The 13,770-nt window shown below is 46.5% G+C and overlaps 1 protein-coding gene across 1 annotated transcript in view; it reads right to left on the bottom strand.

Annotated features, from left to right (window-relative positions):
- Positions 1-7,011: 7,011 nt before the first annotated feature.
- Positions 7,012-13,770, bottom strand: part of LOC144115213 (nose resistant to fluoxetine protein 6-like) — a 30,272-nt gene continuing 23,513 nt past the window's right edge. The window contains exons 12-15 of the mRNA XM_077649491.1: positions 13,620-13,740; positions 12,121-12,307; positions 10,138-10,280; positions 7,012-9,139 (exon numbers count right to left, since the gene is read on the bottom strand). Of these exons, the coding sequence (XP_077505617.1) occupies positions 8,858-9,139; positions 10,138-10,280; positions 12,121-12,307; positions 13,620-13,740 (733 nt within the window). The 3' untranslated portion in view covers positions 7,012-8,857. The remainder of the gene's footprint in view (positions 9,140-10,137; positions 10,281-12,120; positions 12,308-13,619; positions 13,741-13,770) is intronic.

Here is a 13,770-nt window from a genome sequence, read left to right as displayed (position 1 = left end):
ACTTTATCGCTATAAGTCTTCTGGGTAGCAGTTTAATGCGTGTGCAGCACGCGAAGTTCGGGCCACTCGTTATCATCCGACTGGAGAGGTGCAAAGCGGTTGGAAGTCTGCACAAGGGGCGTATTCACATTATCAGTCATTTGCTGAGAATACCCACGACGAATCTTTTCTGTTTCCTTCTGCTTTGTGGGGCAAGTGGGTTATGTGATGTCGTGGTCGTCAGTTTTGCAGAGGCCACATCTGTACGCCGCTGCGCCTTCTGATGCAGGTTCCACTTGAGTTGTGAAAGGGCAGGATCTACGCATATGGCCAGGTCTGAAGCAACTGTAGCAGTAGACGGCGGTTGGTTTGTATTGGCCGAGGCCGTAAAATGCAGCCGTAATAGTACAAGCAGGCCGGCGGAGTTGGTGGGCCTTGCAGGGTGACGATGCATGAGCGCCCTTTTCACAAATAACGTGCTTGGATCACTCGGTGAGTGGGACGATAAAGCTCACGCTGAAGGGCGTCCTGGTCCTCATTAGCATCGACGTTGTAGACAACACAGCGTTGCAAGTCGGATCCATCAACCAGGTACACCTGTACCGGTACCGAGACCTCGCTGCTAACTGTAATGCACTTTAGCGTTTGCAGACGTTCCACGGCAGCTAAGGTCGGGAGCCACACAGCAATGGTATTGGACTTCTTTCTGGCCGTAAAGCCGCGAAAACCTTCCGTTCCGAGACATGCATCCAGGTTTGCTTGCAGAATTCTGGTCGGTATATCTGTAAGGCTTTTCGTTGCCAGAGATTTGATAGTGGCTTTGTAACTCACTGAGCCGTGGGTAGACACAACTGGGAGGTCTGTGGTTAGGCAGGAACGTTTGCCTTGTGAGCCGCCGCTGGCCGAAGAGGAACCCGTTGCAGCGTCTCCCGAAGGGCGCTTTTGAGGAGAGCGGAGGGCCGGCGGCCCGACTGGCGGGGCTGATGACAGGCCCATTGGAGTGCTCAACGTGCCATGTGGTATTGGTAGAGGTCGATCTAGAAGTATAGGCTGAGCAGCCGTATCTGTGTTCCGTCCAGAGGGTAAAGCACTCACAAGCTGTTGTACATCTGGAGAAGGCAGGGCAGGCGCCGTATCTGATGAAACAAAGGCACGTTTTTGAAGGTCCGGCCCATGCTGAGTGGGCTGTTGTACTGGCGGGAATGCCGCCGAGGCAAGCGGCGCAGGCGGAGCTACCCCCGCCAGCACGTCACCTCGGCCTCGGTGCGCAGTTCAGGTCCAGGAATAACTGCGTGACATTTACTGTATGCGACGCAATCAGGCGGCGACTGCGCGTCCGAAGCCTGTTCGGATGGCGTGAATCCAGTTCGTTTGCTATAGGGAACGTGGTTACGCGGCAGGCGTGATTTTCCCAAGAGCGATGTGAAGGCACCTTAACAAGGACACTTCGTCTTCCAACCAAGCAGGGAATTTTTCTCTACTTTACATTCATAAATCCATTGAAGTTCTCATACCCCTCCTGGCGCAGTGATGCAGCGGATAAGCGGTGCGCCACTGGCTTGCGGCGGCAGGTGCTCCCAGCGCTGGGCCCTGTGCTACCCAGGTGGCTCTTCCTGAGCAACCAATCATTAACTGCCACCTGCCACCTGCCGGTTGTGATGACAACGCAAGGTCACGTGACCTAGGTGGCCCACGTGCCTCTTACGTTGCTCTCTGGGGAGCACCTGCCAGAGCCATTACCGTAATTTTTTGCTCACAACGGCGACGCCGACAACGCTGGCAAAGGATTTTCTGATGAACGGGACCTTTAACGCCATAGCGTTGAAAAGTCACTCCACACTCAATCTGTTCAGTATAAACACAAGAAAGAAAATGGTTGGGCATGGGACCGACGAAAGCAGTGGGTTTATCCCGTAATCATCGCAGGAATGGTAGTGAAACAGGGACTCCAGAACTTTTTTTTTAGTGAGAAGGGGGGGGGGGGGGCAAGACTTCAAACTTATTTTGTTATTTATTTATTTAATACTCATTTAAATAATAAACTTTATATTTGTTTATTTTTTAATGTTGAAAGATTGATGGAAACTGTTACGTTGAGGTGACGACAACCTAGCAGTCAGGAAGACAATGAAAAGGCTTCCAAAAGAAACTGTTAAGGGTGTGACTCGCGCCCACTAAGAACTGGATGACTCGGCGGTGGCGATAGCCACAAACGTGCTCGGCAGTCATCGAAATGAATGCCTGCAGTTCTTGGCCGTACTCAATTTAAAACTAGCAAGTAACCTTCGATAAAGAACGAATAGCAACTGCAACAATCTACAAAAATGTGGAAGCATGTGCACGCGGCCACGATAAGTGGAGATAAGTCTGGTCGCATCTCGCATTACAAAACAGAATGATAAAGCCGCGTGCCGGCGGTTCTGAGTGTGCACGAAGAAAAAGGTGAAAATATTCACAGCAATATAAAACGAAGTGAAATGAGAAGCTTTCGCATGAGGAGTGATCAACTGCATTAAAAAGTTTGTGCATAGTTTGTCTGAATAATGCTATTCATGATCACGTACACTGGTCAGTCAGTCGACTTCTGTTGGGACATGACTAGTTTAGGTTACTAATATATGGAATATTTTACAACTGGCTAAGAAGAAACGTAGCTCAGCCCCCCTGTGATTTGAATTAAGAGTCCTAGAACTGAAGTCTTTCAATTGTCAGAAATCTGATCCAAGTGCAAGCAGTTGGAGACTGGAAGGGGGGGGGGGGGGGCGCTTCTCCGGAAAAATATTGGGGGCGGTGGCGACCGCCCCCCTTGCCCCTCCCTCTGTTGTTCCGGGGTCCCTGTAGTGAAATACTGTTGAGGCTATGTCGGTGACCCGCCACTGTGGCTCAGCGGCTCCGGTGTTCGGGCGCTGAGCCTGAGTTAGTTGGTGTAAATCCTGGTCACATGGCCGCATTTGAATTTCTATACTGTCGAAATGCTTCAGCACTCGTGCGCAAAGGTTATGGTACACTTTTAAAAAAATCCAGGTGGTCAGAGGCTTACCAGGAGCCCTACGCTTGGCGTCACTTGTAGCAAATTGACACTGTAGGGTTAGCAAAGAAATTTAGTCAGTTTTGAACAAAAAAAATGAATGTCTCTTTTTGGTGAGGATATGCGTTGTTGTGCGTGCTATTGCCCTGCAGCCAAGGTTGTCTCCAGACATTCGCCGCGCAGCTCTCTCAGAAATTGTTGTGAAGCGAGTGATACACGTGTTTGGGACCACTCTGAGATCGATTGTTTAGCGCACCGCGTAGACACCGCGGTGAAGCAGAGAAACACACAGCCCGTGACTGAGAGAAACATTCCGCCATCGATTCGGCGACGACCTCGGAATACAATGCGCGGTGGGTCGAGAATGCTGATTACGATGCTCTACGCCTCTTCGAAGGAAGTAGCTACCACACTGGGTTCGCGCCTTTTTGGATGCAATGGCATTCCTACAGGGCCAAGGCGAAAACTTGAGAGAAAGTGGGAACTTTGTTAAACTGAAATAAAAATTGAAGGAAAATTTATCTCTTAACGAATATGATTATAAAAGCACGCCGGAACGTATTATGGCCGGGCAAGGGGAGGAACAGCCAGTGGCCCACGCTAGTAGCGTCGCGTTACTGCCAGCTCAAAAACTCTTTTGCGCACTCTGTTCATAAGAATTGAAACTACTGTCCCGATTATGAAAACCAGTAACAGTATACCTAATAAATTACGTATCAGTTCCATGAAAGTGGCTACGAAGCATTCCGTAGTTGAGGACTCAGTATTAATTTCTACCGAATGTAGTTAATTCTTTAAAGGAACACTGAACGGGTATACCAAGTCAGGCTATATACTAAAGGTCGCCCAAACGGTCAGTGTGTAGGCTAACAGGTCAGGGTCACCTACTGGCAAATATATCATTTTTGCCTAAAACAACGCCTTTATAAGCCAGAAAACTGCGTGAAAGCGAGGTACATGGGAAACCGCCGCAGCGGCGACGAGTGACGTAATCGCGGGTTTTCTGGAGGAAAGCTATTTCGCCGTTTCGATCGGCAATTACGGTCTAAACACGAGGAAAGCAGCGCAGCGACCATAGCCGACATTGCGCAGAGTTTCGTAATTAAAACAGCGCAGAAAATACGACGGAGGGAAAGGTCAGTCGCAAACACGATCGCTGAATATTTCGCCTCGCATTCTGCGCACACAGGCTGCGTTTAAGTGTTGTATGCAGAAAGTTCAGAACCGCAAGCTCTCAACGACATTCATGCTGCGTGTGCTTGCTACGAGGCCGTCGAAGCGATTTCGTTCGCACTTCAGGCTTCGAATTGGCTATTTGTGCACGCTGCTGGCGTAATAAAATTTGAAAGTCTTTGTCTATTTCTTTTTTAGTTGGCGCCCATGCAGACACGCGCATGCGTGCACGTCGTCAACGTGTGAAGCGCTATGCGAGCGCATGGTTTTATATGTTTCCTCCTCAGTGGAAAGGCGAATATGCTTTTACATGCAGTGAAAAATATCTGAGAAGTACCACATGCACGCGCCACCACCCCTCATCTGGCTCATAAGTTTTCCAACGCGGCTCATCATGCGTGAAGAACATGCGGTGCTGGCACGCAAGGCAGGGTTTCCCGCGAGGAAAACGTTCAGTCAGCGTATGAGTGTTCGTCAAGACTGGCATCCCCTGCCGACAGCTATAGCCGGCTGGCGGCAACTACGGTTGGGCGGAACGTACCCTGATTCGTTTCTGCTTGCAACCCACAGAAAACAATTCACGAAAGTAGAAATCGCAACGACCACAGCAGAGACAATTACAAGGATAATCTGCGATCATATTTACTGCGTAGTTAGTCAACAAACACGCGATAATCGACAGCACTGTGCGCCGTTTTATGAGAAATGCGAGTCCAATTTGCACTCAGATACAGTGTTGAGCGAATACGCCAGAGCGCGATTGTTGGTATAATGCTTTTGAGGATCCCTCTACGTTTACATGTATCTACACTTCACGACAGCACACAACGCACCCAAGGCCACACGATCGCGTTATCGTCGCCGATACATTCATGTGTGAGCGTGATGGGCAGTTTGATCTGCAGTTTACGGCTTCGCTCGATAAGTACCTGCCGTTTCTTTCGCACCCACAGAGCCCATTTCTACAGTACACGCGCCTTGCAACGAGCCGCAGATGGACGTGATGCAGCGGAGTGCCCCGATCCCAATTGTACTGGCGGAGGCGGCCTGCACTTGAGCTTACCGCCGTGAACACTAATCTGTCTAATCGCCGCCTATAATCACTAATCGCCGTGAGCACTAATCCGGCCGCGTTTTCGGTCTTTGTAAGTTGAGCCTCTGTTGGTGGGATTGCAAAGGCGTCATAGAAATGATATCGCGGCAGTTCATTTTCGCAGGCGCTTTGAATGTGGAAGGGTTTCAGGACTTTCATTTTTGGATTTCGCAGCAGCGCAGCCACCTTTTCGCGCAGAAAAAAAAATGCCGGTAATGTTCTCGAGGAATAATCTATCCGGCTTGCTTAGCTTGATCTTCTCTTTTAGTGTCCCTTTAGCGGTCAGGAAATCTCAGAATACGAGCGTTTATGCATTTCGCCTACACCAAAATGAGACCACCGCACTGGGGATCGAACACAAATACTTCTAAATCAGTAGCAAGACACCGTAAGCGCTGAGCGGAGGGCAGAAGTTGTAAACTAAGCTCGCATTTGTGTTTTATAAGGTATCAGCACCGAAATAAGGTATCAGCACCGAACTTACAGCGAAGGAGTTGACAGAGGGCGCACTCGAGGATGAAACGGAGACACGACCAAGAGAACATTGAGTCGCCATACGAAAAATACAGGTAGAACAGCATAAAAAGCTCTACTAAAGTAGCGCACAGGAAAGACATCGGTGTGTAAAACGTACTTATTTTTTTTTGCCAGTAACGGCTTGATAAAAATGTTTTGTTGGCAACGCAAGTGTGCGCTTATTAGGGTTTCGAGCCTCGCTGCCTTCATACAGAGACCCTTTCGTAATTTGATTGTTTCTTAGCTTTCCCGACTGAGGAATAATAGGCAACCTTGTGTTGTAAACTCTACTAAACGCAGCCTGAAGCAGCTAAACCCAGCAGTTTTCTGAATGATAGGAAGAAAACCCTGCCGCGGGTGACGAACTTCGAAATCTCTGAAGCCTGCTGTAGCGCAGTAACAGCCTGCTTCACGATGGGCGATTGACTAGTTTTTTTTTTTCAATTATCTTTGCCGAAGACTGCACGGAGAACTGTAGTGACAGCTATGCAAACGGAGTTCCTTTACTCAAATACACGTCCTCATCGAACTAGAGAGGTCGCGAAGGCCAAAGGTCATTGTGTTAAGTCGGTAAATTACGATCGAGCGCCGCTGGCTCTCTACTGCTGACACGCACCCGCTGTCCAAGCCATTTCGTTGATTCCTATAAGCGGACCGTATATTAGCCAATAAATGTCTTTACATGAATCAGATTTAGTAATGAGACGTGTCAAGGCTGAAAGCAAGCGCAGAGCGCCTTGTCTAATAAGGCCTCACTGTTCTGATAAAGCCGGTTCGCCAGACCACTTCTTCCGTACTGCATGCATGGCGTCATCATGTGTGGTGCTGTACAACGGAGAAAAAAAGTGGCGAATATTCTAGCACGGTTTTTGCCTTCTAGTATAATGAGATTCTTCAACAAAGCTTGCGTTGCTTTGCATGCAGCGACGATTGCCTCTTAATACATGCGTTATATCCTCTCCATGATGGATGCTTTGGAATTTTTAATTTGACCGAACGAGGTTTGGAGCAGATAAAGCATATTGGTCATTGTTCTACTGTCAATTGTATCCTAGTAATCGCACCTTGTATCCTGAATATTGTGGAGAAAGTGTCTGAATGCTTACGACATTCGTTCAACAACACGATTATTGAGCTCATCCTGAAGATCGTATCGACTGTGTAGAAATACCGTTAGAGCTGAAGTTAAAATGCAATACCACAAACAGGTGATGTCCACAGGTATTTTATTTCAGAAATTCTGTACCATAACAAAAAAGAAGGCTCGAAGAGGCTTGCGCCTCATGACTAGATCACCTTTCTCCTTGAAGTGACAGTTACACAAAATGTGGAGTGACTACTGCAAAATAATATCCTTGCTTTTCTGCACACACTGAACCATTGATTTTTTTTTGCGGCCCTTCGTGTCGAAGGGTACAATTTTGAGTACTACAATGTATGCAGCCGATCGTAGAAATCACATGCCCAAGTATTCTAGTACAATTTCTTTTGTTGCTTTTACCGCGTAAACTCTGCTAATACATGCGACAGTGAATAAGAAACAAAACAAAAGGGGAGGGGAGAAGATTCGTCCAACTTTTCTGGTCAATGAATATGAACAATAGCACGACAAAACTTGCACGCAGACTAGGCACATAGCGTTTTAAACGCCTGCTTGACCAAGTGCGATAACATTTTGTGCTGATCACCAAGTGCATGGCTAACAAGACTGAGTAAGCATGTGACAGCATATTTGGGAAAAATAATTCGCTTTGAATAAAACTTGTCGCCACAGAGCCGTGATTCATTCCACTCGAAATAAATTTAACAATACACTGCAAAAAAAGTAAAAACTATACATTTGCTTCAGATGTCTCTTTATGAACAAAATGTTGAAATTTCGTATTTTTCAGATGATGCGCGAAGTATTAGTTTAGTCAGAGTTTCTGTGTCGAAATAGCTACAGCCATTCCAGATCAGAAAGAGAGGGCCGAAACCAGACAATCTTCAATGAAAATGAAGTGAAGAGCAAAATCACCATGAACCTGAAAAATACAGCCGCATATGAAAATGTACTTATTGAGAGAGGAGTGGATGAAAATGTGCCTGAGGAGGCAAGCGTAACCTTTTCAGTTAATTCGTTTGTGGAATTTTAGTGCTTGCGAGGGGGGACAAAATTACCGCAAATAAGGCTTTTATTCAGTTATGGTGATTCCAAGTTTGCCGATTCCGCGTCCTGCAATGGATACTAAGGGAGACGCCGCGCCCAGAGAAAATAAAGTTAAATTTCCCTCTCTTGGCCGGACAGATGGACACTCGTTATAAAACGTGACACCTCACTGCCACTTGTGCGCGGTTCCCGTGGCCATAGGGGCTGTCACAATGTATACCATGTATACCACGTACAAAGATGCACCTCAGTAGAAGCTTCCTCGTGATAACTTTGGTGTACTGCCAAGGGAAACTCTAAAGAAGGTTCCATACGATGAACTTTAACGCTTTGCGCTTGCAGCAGTGACGTCCCATACCTTCTTTTTTCATCAATTGGCCGTGTGCAAGACGAAGGGCGGCTGTAGTGCCATGTCCCGGGCGCTCCACAAATTTCTAGACACCTGCTATACTTCTCGATATCCCATTTCTCGCAGACATTTTTCAAAACACTAAAACAAATCCGCAAATATGTCTTTAAACATCCCTATCTTTTTTCGGAGTCAACTGCTCATGAAACAATTTCATATGCTTGCAATATATACAAGTACCCGACCAGCCGCACTTACGAAAAGTGTCGCCAAAAGCGCGCACGGGAACAAGGGGGGGGGGGGGGGGAGACGGTGCGCGCTAACGTACTTTCTCAGTCAGTATCAGAGCACAGTATCACGCACCTATCCATCTACGTCATGAACCAAGGTTCACCGTGCACCAGGCAGCGGCACTAGCAGGGTAATTAGTTCCCTACATCACCTTACATGCTCGGAAATTTCAGGTGGCGACATAGGTAGAGCAAGTAGCTTGTTAAATCACCTTAAATCATAGACAATTTTCAACAAAGAACGTGCTGGCAGGAAAACACACAACAGCCAAATCTTGAATTACAGGCGCGACTTCTCGGCGTCTGTTTCGAAGCCCGGATTATCGACTGGCTTCAGGTTTCTGGATTTTCCGCCGTGGTCGCTGTTGTTGATTTTGCAGCTGGCTTTCTCGATGTCAACCTCAGTGCCTGAATGGTCATCGCTCTTTTCCCGCGACTCTTTGGAGCTGGTGGGGATGTTGAACAAAATCCTCTGCAGGTGGTAGCCTGGGGCTTCGAAGCACAAATACAGCAGGTAGCCGAAAAATACGCTGTAGCAGAATATCCCCAGCGACGTCATCAGCTGAAAGAAACACACGGCACCAATTTGTTATTACATGAGTATCAATATGTCTTGCACTTTCGGCATTGCAGTTTATAATGAAGATGCCTCAACTTGTACTTTTATTAAAGGTGCCCTTCCATCATCCGCGATTTATTCCTGAAGTTTGTCATAATTCTTCCAGGACTATTTTGAACAAAAATTAAGCCCTCTCAACAGCAAAATCCAGCACACATACCAGTGAGCATAGGAATGAAATGAAATGAAAGTGAGTGAAGTTCAATAGTGAGCCAGTTTGCAGATCTGCTCACTTTTGTAATCGTTTAATGCTTAATTATGATCTTACAAAAAGCGCCTTATTACATAAAAGTCGAGGACAGCTTTCTCAATGCAGCCCTTTATAAATCGTTATGTTGGCTTACTCACGTTGTAGTTTCTCCTCGTTATACTAATGGCCGGTGAGGCCATAATTAGGACGAAACATTCAAAACACATGATGCTGCTTCACAGGCGCACGTACTCATTGATACATTTTGCTTCACAGAACACACGAACTACGGTATGTATTGAGTTAAGAATTTACTGTTCCATCATTACTCGGGCGCACAACATTGAAGTGAAACAGATTAATATATATGAAAGAGATCCACTGAGGGAAGAAACATGGTTCGAAACTAGGGGGGGGGAGAGGGGTCCGGGTCGAGGTTTCCCTTATGTAGCTTCGGTAAGTGCTTCGTAGTTTCAGAGCTTATACTGCAATCAATATTGTATGCGACGATTTATCCCATCCGTGTGCTACTAGTAGACACAGAATACGACGCCAATGAAACGGATATCGAACTGACTTCATCCGCTTTGTTTTAAGGGGGTAAAGTGGGTCGATAAACTTTGTGGTCGCGACAGTTTTCACTGCAACTGCGGTTGTGCACGCCGTGTCTTTTCAGGCCATTGAAAAATGCACTTAAAGAATTTATTTGAAACTATCAATCTCGCACTGGAGTTTTTTCGCAAAGACTTACCTGCACGTATTCGCCGAGATCAAAATATGTTTTAAGGCTCCCCATGCGAATCAGGAAAAACCAGAGGTGGACGAGGTAGGTGCAGTAAGTGAGACGGGACAGTGGCCTCAGGGCTTTCCATGAGAGGAAACCATTCAAGATTCCTGTGAATGAAAGTCAAGCACAAAAAAATGCAATTGCCTTTAGACTATAATGAATTGATCCGTGCTTAAACAATACAGATGGCAAGAGCATTCGCTCTTCTGCGGCACCATTTGGCCAAGCTCTGGCCTACGAAGCAGCACATGTTGACAAATCTTTCTGGTTATTTGAACGGGCAGTCACCGATAGCCCACAAGTCCCTGGATTGTACTCTTCTGAGATAAAATTTGTGCGGTAAAATGTGAAGTAGCCAGTACGCAGACTATAGAGGGACAAAAGGGAGGAGTTCACATCGTAAGATCAGAAGGTAATAGTACAAAGTCAATATATCAGCAGATAGTTTTTCTTTCGTCTGCCGTCAGAACAATGTCATCTTCTCAGTTACGGCCTTAGTCGTGGTAATGTCCCCAGTATCTTTTTTTTTTCTTCACTGAGGGGGGGGGGGGGGGGGGGGGATGGACAAGCGGTTTTAGCTGGTGCTAAGTTGCAGGAAAGCTCGCTTACACTAGCGTTGGAATAAATAAAAATTCAAGGAAACTTCGTAAATTATAAAGTGTGTTACGCGAAAGCTTGTGCCCTTTGGACTGACTATACCATGCCTTTCCGCTTCCCTGGCATTGGTGCTCGGTAACATGTTAGCCCGCCGCATGCACATTCGCTCATTCTTCTGGCGTTTGGTAGCGGGGGAATCCACATTCTTGGGGCTCTTCACTTAACCGCTTGCCGTGGAATCAACACCGGGCCGCTTGGGAGCCATCCGACCAACTCGACTGCTGCAACGAGACGTCTGACAAAGGAGCGTTCCCGCGCACGCCGCTGTGCCATCACGTGATTGCTGAGAGAGTGTAAAGGGGAGAGGCCACAGCTGGCACCGTTCCAGGGCACGGACGGACGGACGGTCAGACGCCGCGAGTATGACCCATTAATGGCTATCGCCTTAAAATTACTTCTAAAAGGCTAGCAAGTAGTCGGGCTGCGCGAATGCTGGCGCACAGGGACCACTGCCTTGGACCACTGCCTTGTACCACTGCCTTGTATTGCACCACTGCCTTTGGTTTTTGCGCTGGGCTTGAAATATTTTCAATCATTATGTCCATGCGCATTTTCTTGTTACTGATATATTCAAGAGTCATTCCATCAACGAGCAGACATGTGAAACGACCTCTGCAATTTTTTTTAGAGTATAGAGACAATGCTTCATTCTTTTCCGTAAAAGTAAAGTAGGAACGACTAAGCCACCTTTGCGCACCGCATCCCTCTCCCGCGTTTTGATCATGCAAGCATAGTAGAATGCTCAACAACCTATGTCTGTCCACAAGGCGGGTTGTCAAGGGTTACAGCAATACACTCCGCATAATATCGACGATCTTCTACCTCGCTGCTGCCTTGCTGCCAACACGGTGCGTACTTGTTTATGTAGGGAATAATTCCTCCGGAATGACGGCTCAGATTTTGTATTTTTACCTATAAAGTCATTTATTGGCTGTCTTAATTTTTCATGTCACTTCTACCTTACATGCAAATACAAGGTCTAAACAAAACGCATCCTAAGTACTAACGATAAGATCTTAGCACCTATTCGTTGTGCTTGAGCATTTTCTTGTAGTACGCGTACATATGCGCCGCCATGGCTCGCAGGGTGCCCGCTGCACATCCTGTATAATTATGCAAAAAATAAAATTTCAACGACGACACACTCTATCACGCAGTAGACTAAGCCGCCTCATATCGGCCGTGCAGACAGCATACAGACACTCTGTATAGTCAGCACGACGTCCCTTTGCTCGTTCGCATGTCCTCGAAACAACCACTGAACAGAGCATAGCTCGTGCCTATGCCCACCTCCTCGTCCAGTGGCGCAGGCGAAGGAGGGCCAGGCGAGCGCAAGCGCCCAGAGCAGGCGGTGGAAGCCGCCGTACAGGGCGTTTACCACGTCGCTAGGGGGGTTGCCTCTGTTCCAGTGCACCGTCACAAACATCACGAAGCATGCCAACCCAATGGACATCAGCCACTGAGCCGCCTGGACAGCCTGGAAAGGTTGGCAGGACGAAATATTATGTTTGTGTTCCGCAAATCGAGTGCAGCTACAGCTGTTTAGAAAAAAAAACAAGCCTGGTATAAAAGAACACATAATCAGTTAAAGAAAATATCGAGGCATAAAACAAAAAAGACGTTCTGAAGGCCAAGCACCGCAATTTTCAACTTACTCCAGGATGACCGACAGAATACGTGGAATATATATACCCCGAAATTGCTAGCGAAATGCCTCATTCTAATATCTGAAACGAGGAAATGTACAGAATAAATGAATCCGCTGCGGGAGGGCTCAAACTGAAAAGTCCTGTTACGTTACTGACACGTAGAACAAGTGCGAGCCAGTCATTCTTTACGAGTGCTTTAGAGGCTAATGTCCGCGCAATGTCCCCTTCTCCTGACTACGTTGTAGAGTTCGCCGCTCGTTATACTCACAAGAATTTCATTCTTTCCTCGGTAACGTGTGTAAAGGTGAATAATCCGCACACATACCTAACTAAATTTCTAATACATTATACATTATTTTTGTCCAAATTACTTTCCTTCGAGGGCAAAAAGCATTCATTCAAATTGGCGTACAGCCTTTCTAACGTGGGTGCTAATATAATTATGGTAGTTTTATACATTCATGACATTAAGCTGTAGTACTGTCTTTGAAGGTAAACTTAAAGCGACACTGAGGAAAGCTCCTTCCAAATTATGTACTTAAAAAATATCGATTGCGCGGCTCTCCTCGGCTATTTTGTTTGGCAGCAACACACGCATTTATTGCTGAGAAAACTAGACCGCGAATGTAAAGTTTTTCCCGACACTCGATTCAAATTCGTAAAGTCAAAATCGAAAAGGACTTTGCGATCGCCACCTGGAAGTGAAAAGGGGTACATCCTAACCTCAGTAACCCGTGCGCTAATAACTGCCTTTATGTTACTGCAGTTTTCTTAGGAAAACAACCGGCGGTAGTGATTCCTGCACTTTTTCGCTTGACCTTTTAAAGATCGTAAAAGCCGCGTTTTCAGCGAAAGGTACCTGTTTGTCATCAGAACGATTCCAATTAGCGTTAAGGCGTTTGGGAGGCTTTTTCTTTACTGACACTGATACCTCAGCAGCGGAGCTTTGGATTTGTGTTATCATCCTTTTTTTGTACCACTTTTCGGTTGAGCACTTTTTTCAGTATTACTCCCTGCTTTGCATTATACCCCAGCATACTGTATGACAAAGAAGTGTCCGTAACAAACGTGACAACTTTAAAACGCACTTCGCAATGTAATGATTGCGTAAAGATTAATGTTTAAATAATGGACTCTCACCTTGTGAATAGGCTTGTTTCTGTATTCCAGGGCGAGATAACCTGTTACAAGGCCAACTACGTAGGTGCCGACGTGGGTGAAAGGCTTATAATAGATCAGCTCTAGAGAAAGATACGTTTTTCTGAAAGCAAAATGAAAGCATACCATGTAG

The sequence above is a fragment of the Amblyomma americanum genome, chromosome 1 (genome assembly GCF_052857255.1).
Source record: "Amblyomma americanum isolate KBUSLIRL-KWMA chromosome 1, ASM5285725v1, whole genome shotgun sequence".
NCBI classification, from domain to species: domain Eukaryota; kingdom Metazoa; phylum Arthropoda; class Arachnida; order Ixodida; family Ixodidae; genus Amblyomma; species Amblyomma americanum.
The sequence above is the reverse complement of the archived record's forward strand: the minus strand, read 5'-3'. Positions and strand labels throughout refer to the sequence as shown.